The 14,870-nt window shown below is 37.5% G+C and overlaps 1 protein-coding gene across 8 annotated transcripts in view; it reads left to right on the plus strand.

Moving 5' to 3' along the window:
- The window catches only part of LOC145670290 (bridge-like lipid transfer protein family member 3B), a 549,193-nt gene that overhangs the window by 414,517 nt on the left and 119,806 nt on the right, over window positions 1–14,870 (plus strand). The window contains exon 15 of one of the 8 annotated variants that reach the window (XM_081738747.1): window positions 4,404–4,418. The exons of 6 other annotated variants lie outside the window; for them this stretch is intronic. In XM_081738747.1, the coding sequence (XP_081594873.1) occupies window positions 4,404–4,418 (15 nt within the window). Of the gene's footprint in view, window positions 1–4,302; window positions 4,333–4,403; window positions 4,419–14,870 lie in introns of those variants that run through there. One more of the 8 variants, XM_081738750.1, reaches the window with a different exon arrangement.

Consider the following 14,870-nt stretch of genomic DNA (forward strand, 5'->3'; position numbering starts at 1 on the left):
CACGCCACGTGTATTACAGCAAGATGATTTAAATGATTTAGTGCGAGACTTAAGACTCAGTTAACAGAAAGCAGAATTGTTAGGCTCCAGGTTACAGGAATATAACCTTCTCCACGAAACAACCAACACAACTTTCAGGAACAGAGAACGTGCTTTTGTGTCTTATTTTGCCAGTGATAGTTCCGTGACATTCTGCAATGATGTTCATGGATTAATGACAGCCTTGCACATAACATACGAACCTGGTGAATGGAGATTATTTTTGGATGCTTCGAAGAATAGCTTAAAAGGTGTATTGCTGCATATCGGGAATAAACTGCCTTCAATCCCAGTTGCATATGCCACTTTTACCAAAGAGAGTTATGAAATTTTCAGAAAGATATTGACCTTAATTAAGTACAGTGAACATAAGTGGAAGTTGTGTTGTGATTTCAAGGTAATAGCATTATTATTATGGATCAACAAGGTTACACGAAGTATGCATGCTTTTTGTGTGAATAGGATAGTCGGGAAAGAACTTCCCATTATGTGGAATAGGAGTGGCCTAAACGCAATTGGAGTTTTACGAAAGTAACCCAAAACTTCCTTGGGAGAAGACGGGACTCTAAATACGAGGAGATGGTGTATGAAATGCTTGCAGCAGCTTATCAGGATTTAGGGTGCAAAATATCCTTGAAGGTGCATATTATGGACTCAGATCTGGATTACTTCCCCAGTAATTGCTGTGACATTTCCGATGAAGACGGAGAAAAATTTCATAAAGATATATCCACCATTAAAAAACGCTATAAAGGGAAGTGGATGCCCACCATGCTGGCAGACTATTGCTGGTGTATCATTAGAGACAAGAGAGACACTCAGTACAAAAGAAAGAAGTAAACCATTATGTACGGTCGACAGCTTTTTCGCATACCTACAATTCTCTGTATATATAGTGTCAACAATGTATAGTAATGCTTTACAAACTCAAACATTACGTGCTGATTACTCCAAAACTATCCCTGATGCAGAAAAACTAAAATCAGATTTGAATTCAGGAGTGAAAATCCTTTCAGAATCATTACTTTGTTACCCAGAAATAGAACTTTATTTTTTTTTGTAGAACAGTGTAATTAATTTGATACCAATTAGTCAGATTCCCGTGAAAACGTCAGAATTAAGTAGTTCTGGATTTGACAGTACTCGAATGGATAAATTTTGGGGGAAAGCCCGATGGTGCTTTTAGTATGTTATTCACCAACTGGTGTTAGGGCAAGGGGAGGGGCTGCAATCAAACAATTAGCAAACTACGGTGAATAAATCCAGCGATATCTTCAATAGTACTCGCATTGCACTGATCATTTATTCTCGAATTTAAATCGCTAGCTTGTTTAAGTCCTTTAAGACTCCGTACTAGAGTTCAGTTTAGTTTAGTAAGTCCAGTAAGAACTAGGGATGGGCAAAACCGGTTTTTATATAAACCGAAAACCGGTTTCTATAAAAATCGAAACCCGAAAAACCGACATTTCGGTTTTCACCGAAACTGGTTTCGGTGAAAACATTTCGAAAACACACAAAACTATTTCTGTGGAAAAGGATTCGGTTTCCGGAGAACCACGAAACACCATTCTGGTCAGAAATAGAACAAATTTTGAAAAAAAAAAACGGAATCGGTTTAGCAGAAAACCGAAACCGGTTTCGATGAAAAACCGGTTTTTGTGCCCACCACTAGTAAGAACGATGAACTTCGGGGCTTCATGCTTGGTCGGCAAGTGACCATGCACTCATCTGTGTGATGCATGATTAGTGCCATTGTTTATTACTTTCTTCACCCTTATTGGTTCAGTCGATCATTCTAATCCTTAATACTGACTGCTTCTCCACAACGAACGTGAAGTCAACTAATATACCTTAAGACGTAAACACTCCCAAAGAGTTTCATAGAATATTATTTAATGTTCTTTTATTTGAAATAGAACTACGTTGGGTCTTTTGTTCGATCCCATGTCATGTAAAGTTCTGAACATAAAGTCGAAGAATTTTCCTGCAGTTTCAGCTCTCTTTACACACTAGACTCTTTCATCGTTCACTTGTATTTATTATATGTGTTCCTTGACGTGCAAAATATAACTGTGGGAGTTAAAAAAAAAAAAAAAAAAAAAAAAAAAAAAAAAATCAAAGCAAACCTTTATTACAGTTTATCGAATTCATTATGTAGATATAAATTGTAGTAGCACGAGCATGTATAGCAACGCATGGATACAGGCCTCCCTTCCAGTTGATTCTGGAGGTCTTGGTATTCGTCGGGCTGTCGATTTGGCGTATCCTTCATTTTTAGCGTCGTTCTGTGGCTCCCGGCATACCATAGAGATACTCCTCAACCAACTGAATGAGCCTCACATAGAATCTGATGTCCAAGACTGCATATCTGACTGGTCTAACCTAGTTGGTTTAAGCCATCCTGAAATAACGGGCAGAAGTTCGCAATCAATTTGGGACAAGCCAATCATCAAATTACATCAATCAGTGTTATTACAAGAAGCAGACAGTCAAGAAGATAAGGCTAGACTTCTCGCCTCCTCATCAGCAATTTCAGGTGCTTGGCTACAGGCATTACCTTCACACACCCTAGGACTGCACCTTCCAAACGAAAGTTTTCGTATTGCAGTTGCACTTTGCCTAGGAGTAGACAAATGTGAATCACACAACTGCTCTAAATGTGGTGCATCAGTCAAGCAGAATGGTCTACACGGTCTGTCTTGTACAAGTAGCTCCGAAAGACATGTGAGGCATTCGAACGTGAATGACATTATCTGGAGAGCACTCACATGGGCGGAAGTTCCATCTGTTCGTGAACCTGTGGGGTGTAACAGATCTGATGGCAAAAGACCAGATGGCATGACGCTGGTACCATGGAAGAGGGGAAGAATTCTTCTCTGGGATTTCACCTGCTCTGACACTTTCGCGTCATCTAATCTCACTCTTTCTTCATCTCGAGGAGGAGCTATTGCAGCCTGCAGAGAATGCGAGAAAAGAAGAAAATATAAAGATCTGCTCAATAGATACATGTTCGTGCCCGCAGCCATTGAATCGAGCGGCATTTGGGGCCTCGAAGGACTCAATTTCATCAAAGAAATAGGCCAACGTATAGCACACCTTACTGGTCACAAGCGGGCTACTACTTTTCTGATACAACGCATCAGCATAGCAGTTCAGCGAGGAAATGTGGCTTCCATTTTATGTACATTACCTCCTGGAAAATTATTAGAAGAAGTTTTTCTTTTATAAAAAAAAAATTCTGGACATAGAAACGCAAGACGTTACAACTTGTGTAAAATCCGGGTAAAAATTTAAAATGTTTTCAAATTATTAACATTTTTCTTGTTACTGTATTCCTACAAGAACATAAGAATTATTCATTATGATTATAAATATAGTGAAAATATGTTACATTCTTACACAGAAAAAAAAAAAAAAAAAAAACAAGAAAATACTTTATCGACTTCAAATAACAAATAAATTTTAACAATTATAATTGTAGTAATGTGATTACAAGTACTATTATCTATATATAATACTACTGTTCCTCATGTATGAGCGAAATTGCTTTGTTTCTGACAACACCGTCTTCTCATTTTCTCACTTATTTCCACCAGTCCTATATATAACTGCAAATAGGATTTTATAATTATTTGCAGCTCTGGTTTTTATTTTTTTAAACTTTTTTTTTTTTTAAAAAAATAATGATTCGACTTCATGTTTTTCTTATGCTAAACTTTCAACTTTGAAAAGTGTAAAGGAAAAGCTTAAAAATTGAGCAGTTACAGCATATGCTTCATTACTTTTCAGAAACAAGTACATCTGAGATAAGCAGGTGACAGATTTTCGTTCTATGACAATGTGTGTAAAAATATACAGTACTATTTATTTATTTCACAAATATTTTTATTTACAACACTTGTAAAACATTAATCGCTTGCAGTTTTGGATTATTACTGATTTTGCTTCCGAAAAAATTGAAAATAGAAAAGGATAGACTTCTGAATACACTTGAAGTTCGTAATGGAATAATAGAAAGTAAGGAATAATAGAAAGTGTTGCTTTTAATAAAATAAACTGGTATTTCATCAGATTTATTGTATCTGTTTTGAGTTAAGAGGTGAAAATTTTATCCTGTTACATTAACAATCTTTTCCGAAGTCTGTTGTGCGCATTTCTGCTGTTTTTTCTTTAATATGATAACTTTTATTATAATTGCATTTTCACCCACTGTTTTGTTCTTCATACTGTAATATAATTGCTGCTCACTTCTTGTTAATTAAGTGTATTACAGTGTGATACCTGCCGATCCTGTAGACTACATAAATTTTTCAACTTTTTTGCATGCCATCCATCTATTCTGAATGTTTTTGTGTGGCACATAGCAGGCCAAGAAGAAGGTATTGGCAATCTTTATCAGCATATTGTGTTATGCTTATTGATTGTGTGTTACTTAGTTAGCAGCATTCGTTCCCGACTTTTTTAAGTCGTTAAACCTTTATTTGTTTTAATTTTGCTCTGTTAACACAACTATACCCTTTCTCCTCCTCCCTCCCCTTCGTCGAAATATAATTCCTAAGGAAATTCCTGTACTGACTTCCAAGCACTTCTTCTTGCCACACGTATTTTAGGCGCCCATAATGGTATAGCCACCTTGTGTGTATGCAGATGGAAATATTTAAGGATATAATTGAAAATATTCTACTGGAATCTCGGAGTGTACGATAAAAGTATTACGTTTTAATAATTAAAATTATAAAACGGAAAATAATGAAATAGAACAGGAGTACTGGGGATTCATGTTTTGGAAGTAGGTATTTTATTGAGACATTTCGTGAACTTATTATGCATATTCATAAATGCTGATAACAATTCCCACCTTACGATGGAATTCAATTTGTTTTATAATTAGTGAATTTCAAATTAAAACAATACTTATTTTCTAAGAAAGTACATAGAAGAATACAATAGAAGAATAAATGAATTCTTGCCAAAAGTTAAATAAATAGAATAAATAGAGTAGAATAATTATTTGAATTTATTTATTTATAGTTTTAATAAAAACAAATGTTACCCTCATTTTCCTTTATATGCTATGTACTGTCTTTTCCCATATAGTCCCTTGATTTCATTTCCGTCGATCAGTGATAGCAAACATTTCTCACATTACTGTGTAACGGCACATAATTTAAGAGAGGTAGTTCCGTGGTTTCTTTAGTAAAAAGGGTACATTTCGTCAAATTCTGGACTTTCGTGGTAACACAAAATTTACTAACTAATACCATGACATACGTTTTATATATACAGTAGCTTAAAGCAGATTTTGTAAATGTGTAGGTGATGTCACAAATTTCTGATTAACGTTATAAAAAAATGTTATACGAAACCAATCTAATCGAAAAATAACAACAGAGGACTAATGTTGAATGAACGAACAGCATCTTGTATAGATTGCTTTGATACGATATGATATAAGCTCAGTACAGGAGAACGCAAATATAATTTGTTGATGTATAAAAAATTGATCCTGAAGTAAATATGAGTAAGACTAAATAGATGGTAACACACAGTGTCTACAGTAACATCGTAACCTACATAAATAAATACGAAAATACTTATCACAATGTTTGGTCGCTAACTCCTTTTAAACCTGCACCGATTTTGATTTTTGATGCATAAGTGAACCCTAGTCTAAGTTAGGTTTCTGGCGCATTTCCGGCAAACGGGAAAGGTTGTGGGGAGTGAGATATAAAAATAATCGAAACGACCAATATTAGTGTCCAGTCTATAGTTTTCGAGGTCGCTGAGATTAATAGTGCAGGGCTCATAGCAAGTCACTTTTGTTGGTCACTATAGTTGGTCACTAAGTTTTTTTGACCTTTTCAGGACGGCAGGGATTTCAAGAAAATCGTAGACCTTTATTTGGCGGCCCTAGCACCCCTCCTAATTCTTCCATGGGTATGAATTATACCTTCTTAGAAAGCTTCTGAAACAAAGATTCTAGTAAGATAACCTTTGAGGCTACCGTACCCAACCCGGAAAAGAAGGAAAGAGAAAAAGTGAATTTTTTTTTTCGAAATTCGTGAGAGTCTGGCAACACGGTTTCTAGTCGTACGCTAGAAAAAATATTCTGACCTGTAGGCCAAACATTGATAATAATTATACCAAAAAATGAAGGGCAAAGGTACAATAGCTAGATAAAAAAAATCGGAAGATAGAATCTAGGTGAATCGTCCTGTTCCTATTTTCCCGAGAAATTTTCGTCTACCCTTACGTTGGCAGGCTTGACGACGCCCCTAAATGTCACACATAAACAAACCATACCTCTTTGGAAACCTTATAGAACAGACATTTCAGCAAAGTAACTTTCGTGTCTCTCGGACCAAATTAGTAAAAGAAAAAGACGAAAATAAAAATTTTGGTTGGAAAATATATTTTTAAAAATTTGTCGGACTATGGCAACGCTGTTATTTCTCGTACGCAAGAAAAAAAAATTCTCACATTTACGCCAGACGTTGGGGACAACGGTATATAAAAAAAGAATGGTGTAGGTGCAATAGGAAAAGAGAAAAAATTCGGAGCATCGAATCTACGTGGACCATCCTGTATTTTTTTCGATAGATTGTGTGTGGTATACGCTAATATCGGCAGGCTTGGCCACGCTCCTAATTGTCACAAACATATCAGCTCTACCTCGTTAGAAAGCTTATAGAACAAAGATTCCAACAAGGTAACTTTCGTGTCTGTCGGGCCCAACTAGTAAGAGTAAAAGAAGACAAAAATGAAAATTTGGGGGGAAATCACGTTTTTCGAAATTTGTCGGACTATGGCAACGCTGTTGTTTGTCGTATGCAAGAAAAAAAATCTCACATTTACGCCAGACATTGGGGACAATGATATAAAAAATGAACGGTGTAGGTGCAATAGGAATGGAGGAAAAAAATTGGAGCACCGAATCTACGTGGACCATCCTGTATTTTTTCGATAGATTGCGGTATACGCTAATATCGGCAGGCTTGGCCACGCTCCTAATTGTCACAAGCATATCAGCTATACCTCGTTAGAAAGCTTATGGAACAAAGATTCCAACAAGGTAACTTTCGTGACTGTCGGGCCAAACTAGTAAAAGAAAAAGAAGACAAAAATGAAAATTTTGGGTGGAAAATCTTTTTTCGAAATTTGTCGGATTATGGCAACGCTGTTGTTTGTCGTATGCAAGAAAAACATCTTACATTTACGCCAGACATTGGGGACAATGATATAAAAAAAATGAAGGGTGTAGGTGCAATAGGAATGGGGGAAAAAATTCGGAGCACCGATTCTACGTGGATCATCCTGTATTTTTTTTTTTCGAGAGATTGTGGTACACGCTAACATTGGCAGGCTTGGCCACGCTCCTAATTGTCACAAACATATCAGCTATACCTCGTTGGAATCCGTATAACAAACACATTCCAACAAGGCAACTTTCGTGTCTCTCGGGCTAAATTAGTAAAAGAAGACGAAAATCAAAATTTTGGTAGGAAAATCCATTTTTTAAAAACTTGTCGGTCTATGGCAACGCTGTTATTTCTCGTACGCAAGAAAAAAAATCTCACATTTACGCCAGACATTGGGGACAATGATATAAAAAAAGAATAGTGTAGGTGCAATAGGAATGGAGGATTGTACTTTGGAAGGCCTGGCGACGCCCCTGTCACAGACATGCAAACCATATTTTATTGGAAATCGTCTGGGACAGATATTGAAAAATTTTCGCTTTGTATGGAAAGACGGACCAAACTAGGAAAAGACGACCAAATTCAAAACTTTAAAAAAAATCCGTTTTTTTCGAACTTTGTCGGACTATGGCAACACTGTTACTTGTTTAATCTGAAAAGAATCTCGCATTTACCCCCGTTATTGTGAACGATTGTGCAAAAAGTAAACCGTGTAAGTGCAGTATCTTACTAACGTTAGAGAATAAACTCGCATTTGTTCACTTAACATTGTTCGTCGAAAGATCATTGCTTTTCTTTTGCTTCGGCAGGAAGATTGTTTTTTCTAAAACTAAATAACTTGTCAAAGGAGGGAGTTGAAAGAACTGTATTGCATATTTACGACCCTTAGGTTCAACTGATAGCTACAGCTGACCTTGACCAGGCTAAAAATAGAACGGTGCGTTCTGAGGTGATAACTGTTTTCCTTTCTCTCTCTCTCTCTCTCTCTCTCTGTGTGTGTGTGTGTGTCTGTCTGTCTGTCTGTCTGTCTGTCCGTCCGTCCAGAGGCGTGCTTTGAAAACCAAACATGATATAGACGTATGGCTTTCATTTTTTTCCAAATACCAATGCAGCACACATCTTATATCTGTTGTAGTTGGAAATTAACTTTTGTCTTGATGGGTCTGGAATCTATTTCCTAGACCAGCGGTCTTGCGTGAAGTAGATTCTATCTCGTTTCGAGTGAAAAAATAGTGGACGCAGAATTGCTATTGGTATAATTGTGCAGTGGCGTATCGCGTACCTAGAATCAAGGGGTATTTTCAATTTCCTTTTTCCTTTTTTTCTTGTTGTTGGTGGTGGTGGTCGTGGTGTTGGTGGAAATTGCAATTCAAGATGGCTCGTAAATATCTCTCCGAAGAGGATATTGCGGACATATTGGAAGGCTAGGACACGGACATTGAGAATGAGGATGAACTTGAGATGAATGAGGATGAGGGAGGCTTGTGCCTGTAAGGGGGACAAACAATGAAGTTGAGGTTGGTGATGAGCAGGAAGAGGAAGATGATGAGTTTGAGTCAGAGGAACCGCTTCCCTCCACCAGTCGTGCCTCGGACTGGCGGAAGGCAGTGGGAAATCTGTCGGGAAGAGCGCCAACTATTGCACCTTTCGTTGGCGCCGTTGGATTGTCTTCCCGGCGTATGACAGATAATTATAGTCCTCTTGGGTTCATCCTACTGTTTCTTACGAACCAGGTCGTAGAACTTGTGGTGGAGTAGACAAACCGATATTATATAGCCTTCTGCTACAGGTCTAATATCGGTAACAATACATGTCAAAATCCCGTTACCATTTCGAAGATTTACCTCTTTATAGCTGTTATACTTCACATGGGACACCTAGTGAGACCTTCTTTCAAACATTACTGGTCAACTAACAAGCAATATCACATGCCATGGTTTGGGCAAATCATGACGCGTGATAAATTTCTACACATTCTCCGTTTCCTTCATTTCAAAGACAATCAGAATGCTCCAGATCCCAACACCCCACGCGTAGACAAGCTATGGAAGTTCCGGAAGATCTTTGAATTGTTCGATACTTCGTGTTCAAAAAGGTGTTCCATTCGACTGAACACCTTTCACTCGATGAAGCTATTGTGCCATTCAAAGGTCGTGTTGGCTTCAAACAGTATATTCCGAAAAAACACAAAAGATTTGGAATAAAAGTATTCGAAATCTGTTGTGACAACGGATATACTTGGAATATGCTTGTTTATTCAGGGAACATGCATGACTTGGACATTTCTAATAGGATAGTGACTGAAGCCATAGTACACAAACTAGTTGGGGAATTGACGGGAGCGGGTCATAAACTCTACATGGACAGCCTTTTCTGTTCTCCCAGACTTTTGTGAACTCAAGGCTTCCAGAAACATTTTATGCTGCGGTACTGTTAGACCTAAACGTAAAGACATGCCACGTGACCTTTGTTCTAAGAAAATGAAGAAAGGTCATCAGGATATGTATGTCAAGGACGACTTGACTGCAATCCGCTGGAAGGACAAACGAGATGTTTACGTGCTTTCCAATATGCATCCTGCACCACCACTACGCACTTTCCTAACGCAAGATGAAGATGCTCGTAAGCCTGATATAGTGGAGGACCATAACAGGCATATGGGATATGTTGATCTGGCAGATAGGATGTCCAATTCGTACTCAACAGCACGAAAAACCAAGAATTGGACGACGAAGTTGTTTTTGCACCTTCTCAATGTGGCAATGGTCAACGCTTTTACGATATTTCCGAACGGGCCATCTTCAAGTTTGGAATTTCGGGAGCATGTTATAAACGGTTTGATAGGGATGGCCAGGGGCACGATACCTACTCGCGCATTTGTGCCTGGGCGTGGCGCAGTACCCACTTACAACCCATCGAGAGATATCTTGCAGCATATTCCGGAAACGATATCAAGTAGGAGGAGGTGCAGGGAATGTTCGTCTCGCGGAATTCGCAAACAGGTCTTGATAGTTTGTAGTGGCTGCGGCGTCGCACTCTGCATCCCCGGCTCTTACCGCCGTTACCATGAGGAATTATAGTGGTGAGTACACTGCATGTTTCTTCCATGTAGCTTCATTTTTAATATTATTGTCTACAATGTCTGGCGAAATTTGGGATTTTTTCTTGTGTCCGATAAATAACAGCGTTGCCATAGACCGATAAAGTTCGAAAAAGCTTATTTTTTTAAAAAAAAAGCTTTCGTCTTGTTTTATTAGTTTGGCCCGAAGAACACGAAAGTTACCTTGTTGGAATGTCTGTTCTATAAGCTTTCCAACGAGGTATAGCTGATACGTTTGTGACAATTACGAGCGTGGCCAAGTCTGCCAATGTTAGCTTATACCACAGTCTCTCGAAAACATACAGGATGATTCACGTAGGCTCGGCGTTCCGAATTTTTTTCTTCACTCCTATTCCACCTAAACCCTTCATTTTTCTACATCGTTGTTTCCAATGTCTGGCGCAAATGTGAGAATTATTTTCCTTGCGTACGACAAATAACAGCGTTGCCATAGTCCGACAAATTTTAAAAAATTTGATTATCCACCCAAAATTTTGACTTTCGTCGTCTTCTACTTTTACTAGTTTAGCCCGAGGGGCATGAAAGTGACCTCGTTGGAATGTCTATTCCATAAGCTTTCCAACGAGGTATAGTTGATATGTTTGTGACAATTAGGAGCGTGGCCAAGCCTGCTGATATTAGCGTGTACCACAATCTTTCGAAAAAAATACAGGATTATTCACGTAGTTTCGAGGTTCCGAATTTTTTTCTTCACTCCTATTGCACCTACACCATTCATTTTTTTATATCGTTGTTCCCAATGTCTGGCGTAAATGTGAGAATTTTTTTTTCTTGCGTACGATAAATAACAGCGTTGCCACAGTCTGACAAAATCTGAAGAAATGTTTTTTTTTTTTTAATGACTTTCGTCTTCTTCTTTTACTGGTTTGGCCCGAGACACACAAAAGTTACATTGTTGGAATGGCTGGTCTATAAGGTTCTCAACGAGGTATGGTTTGTGTGTCTGTGATAATTAGGAATGTCGCTAGGGCCACGTTAGAGTACATTACAGTGGATATTGAATAATATACATGATGTGTCACGTAGGTTCGGGGTTCCGAATTTCTTTTTCCATTCGTATTGAACCGACGGGTTTGACTTTTGTGTATCACTGTCCCAAATATCTGTTGTAAATGTGAGATTTTTTTTTCTTGCGTACGATGAATAACAATGTTGCCAGAGTTCCTCAAATTTGAAATATTTCTTTTTGTCTTTATTAGAAAATATACAATAAGAAAAAGGGTAAATTCAGTACCCCTCCTATTCACCCCTCTCAAGCCCAAAGTCCTGGACTGGGTATGGCTAGTTAGTATGTTCATTTGTCTCTATGGATGCCATTTTTATCCTTGTAGCTCCAACAGGGGGGTACCTCCCCTCAAATTCTGAAGGGAGAGAGAGAAAACTATAAACACCCAACTTTGCCCCCCTCCCCCTTCACGGCGGGACCCATTACATGAATGATATACACAGAATTAGAAAGTTCCATCCTTCCTGAAGAGATACATACCAAAATCATATCTCTAGGTTAATTAGGAGCTGAGCTAGAGAGATTTGAATTGCTGACTCAACGGTTGAGCCGTTCGTCCTGAAAAGGTTAAGGAAAGTAATTTTTTCGTGTGATTTGTGTTTTGCGTTGGCAGTTTTCTAAGAAATATGTTATAAAAATGAATGAAAAAATCCAGAAACTTGTTACTTATTACTCTTCTGAAAACTTCAGTACTTACTGCCATGTGCAGCTGTGCTGCCACATGTGAGCCAAATCAGCTTTATTCTCACTTCAGCCTTTTATTCTTTCTAAAGCACAGAGGGTAGTTGGTGGATGCTTAAGCTCTCAAGGTGGGTTTGGGAGCCTTTCTGTGTCTACTCTTTTAGAACCGTGCAAATATGTAATTAATAATGAAGCTCTAAACACAAGAAACCCATTTTTTTTATTAGCTGAGAAACTTAGTAAAATAGTTTTTAATCTTAACATGTTAAAACATTACATATTTCAGCTATGACCCAGCCAGCCGTATGTTGGTTGAAAAAATATAATGTAATATTCAATTTATGCCCAAGTTTGGCATCAATATTAAAGTTACTTTTTGATGAGATTTTGGTCACTTTCATGTACTTTTGGTCACTTTTCAACTATTTATAAGAGACCAGACCACTATGACCCTTGATAGTGACACTGCCGATGCCGTTTGGATCCAAATTCATTCTCCATGTATATCCCAATGAGGGAAGGGGTTCAAATACTTTCTATAAACCTATGCTGCCGTACAAAGAACGAGTTTTTCAGCTAGTCAGTAGGAATAAAAAGAATATGTGTAGGTTAATTAATTTGAATACTTAGGTATAATGCCAACAAATAAGTACGGAATTAAGGACGAAATAGAATGTAGAGTAATGATGTTAAATGTGTTACCACTCTGACCAACATGTTTTATGATTGCAACTAACATCGAAGAAATTAAAAGAACATATATATAAAGGGTATTTTGTTTAGAGGCGGAGAAATTTATCTTGGAATAAAACATAGAAAAATGTTTAAAATATCCATGAAATTGACTTTATTTGACAGTCCCTTTTATGGTATTAATGTTTGAATATGATTTCGGGCATGTGGCCACTGCGGCTTGCGCGTACAGTGCATAATTTGGAGGTCCAAGTTTCACACACACTTCGCAGTAAATCAGGCTATATTTCGGCAATAACGCGTCGAATGTTGATTTCCAACTGTTCAATTGTTTCTCATTTCTCGGCGTAGACATGCGACTTTACATATCAACAGAGAAAATAATAAGGCGTCAAATCGCACGTACGAGGTGCCCAGTTAACAGGTCGACAATTGTTCGTCAAATGTTTCTTTCAGTAAATTAATTGTGGCGCGCGCTGTGTGGCATGTGGCGCCGTACTGCTGAAATCACATGACAGCAACATAAATGTGTCTTTCAATTGAGGCACGCAAAAGTTAGTAATTGCGTCTGTACCGCTCACCGTTGACTGTAATGTTCTGACCAACACTACACTACACAGCATCAATTGCTTGTTGTGTCCGCACTGTACAACAGCTTACGGGTTGCATATTATCGTTTAGAGTAAACGTATTGCAAACACGATCCATGGTTTCTCACTCTGACGATTATGGACACCGTAAAAACATGATGAGTTTGTCGAATTGAACCATGGTTTTCAAAATAAATTTGCACAATTTGCAGACATTGCTCCGGCGTGAGTCTATTCACGATGACTTGCCAAACAAAACTAACCTTAAAACTACCGAAAACTGTAATATCGAATGTCACAGAAAATAGTGTTTACCAGTTTAAAGTTCTCCGCCTCTAATAAATAAATAAATAAATAAATAGATAAATAAAACACTCTTTACAAGCTTAATTCTCTCCGTGGTATTGTGTGGATGTGAAAGCTGGTCATTGACTCAGAGAACAGACCGAGGGGTTTTTCGAGAGCAAAGTTCTATAAGATATTGGGCATTAAAATAAAGAAAAGAGAAAACGAACGAACAAGAAAATTCAGAAAACTATATAATGCTGGATTCCACTATCGATCAGGTATCCGAATGTCGAGATGTTTAAGACACATCACTCGCATGAATAATTCTGAAAAAGATGCATAGAATTGTAGTGGTAAAGCCCAAAAGAAACATAATTTTGGTAAAACAGTAATGTATAAGGGTAATATAAAGCAGCATTTTAGACACGTTGGTAATAAGAAACCAGAGTGATATGGCTTGAGCAGGATATACTGTAATTCAACTTTTAATTCGATCTCTGTTTGACTCAAATAAGAAAAGGATGTGCTTCAGATCAGGTTTTGAATTTCTCTTACTTAACGAGATTCACTTTGTCAGTTCATTATTTAAGCACACAGACCGCTGCTACTGTAAGTTATGTATAATCTTTATTTTCACATAACATATATTTTATATAATAAAGTAAATCACATACCTGCGTATTTTCCTTATTTAATAGAAGCGCACATTCGGGTTCTGTGTTTTCTGGAGCTTTTGTCGAATCCACTTCCCTTTTGTTGAGAAACCAACCTTATTTACCCACATTTTAGGCTTTTGCCCTTTTTCATATTTTAAAATTTCTTCAGCTACTACGTATTCATGTGTTAATTTGTTATTGGATTTAATACATCCTTTAAATTCAAACAGAATTCTGAAATGATAAAAATTGTCTTACTATGTGTCTCACTTAGTGCGATCAGCTACTATTACATAATCGGAATATTGTTGCCAAGCCAATAATCACTATTGCTTTGTGATTTTTAACTTACGGTGTTAAAACTCTACGTGCACTCCACCTCTTGATAATAAGTGTACTTGATTAACCCTCTGGTTTCAGCTTATGTGTGTTTTTGTGTTTCTTGTTGCAAATTATAAAATCCAGTTTCCATTAGCTCATATTTTCCCAAATGCTTAATCTACGTAGAAAGTTAATGTTTCATGCGTGTTGATTCATTTCGAATGCGAATGCGAAACTCTGATCTATTTGTTCTAAGTGATTTGTGTTTTGGTTAAA

The sequence above is a fragment of the Thermobia domestica genome, chromosome 14 (genome assembly GCF_964235325.1).
Source record: "Thermobia domestica chromosome 14, izTheDome1.hap1.1, whole genome shotgun sequence".
NCBI classification, from domain to species: domain Eukaryota; kingdom Metazoa; phylum Arthropoda; class Insecta; order Zygentoma; family Lepismatidae; genus Thermobia; species Thermobia domestica.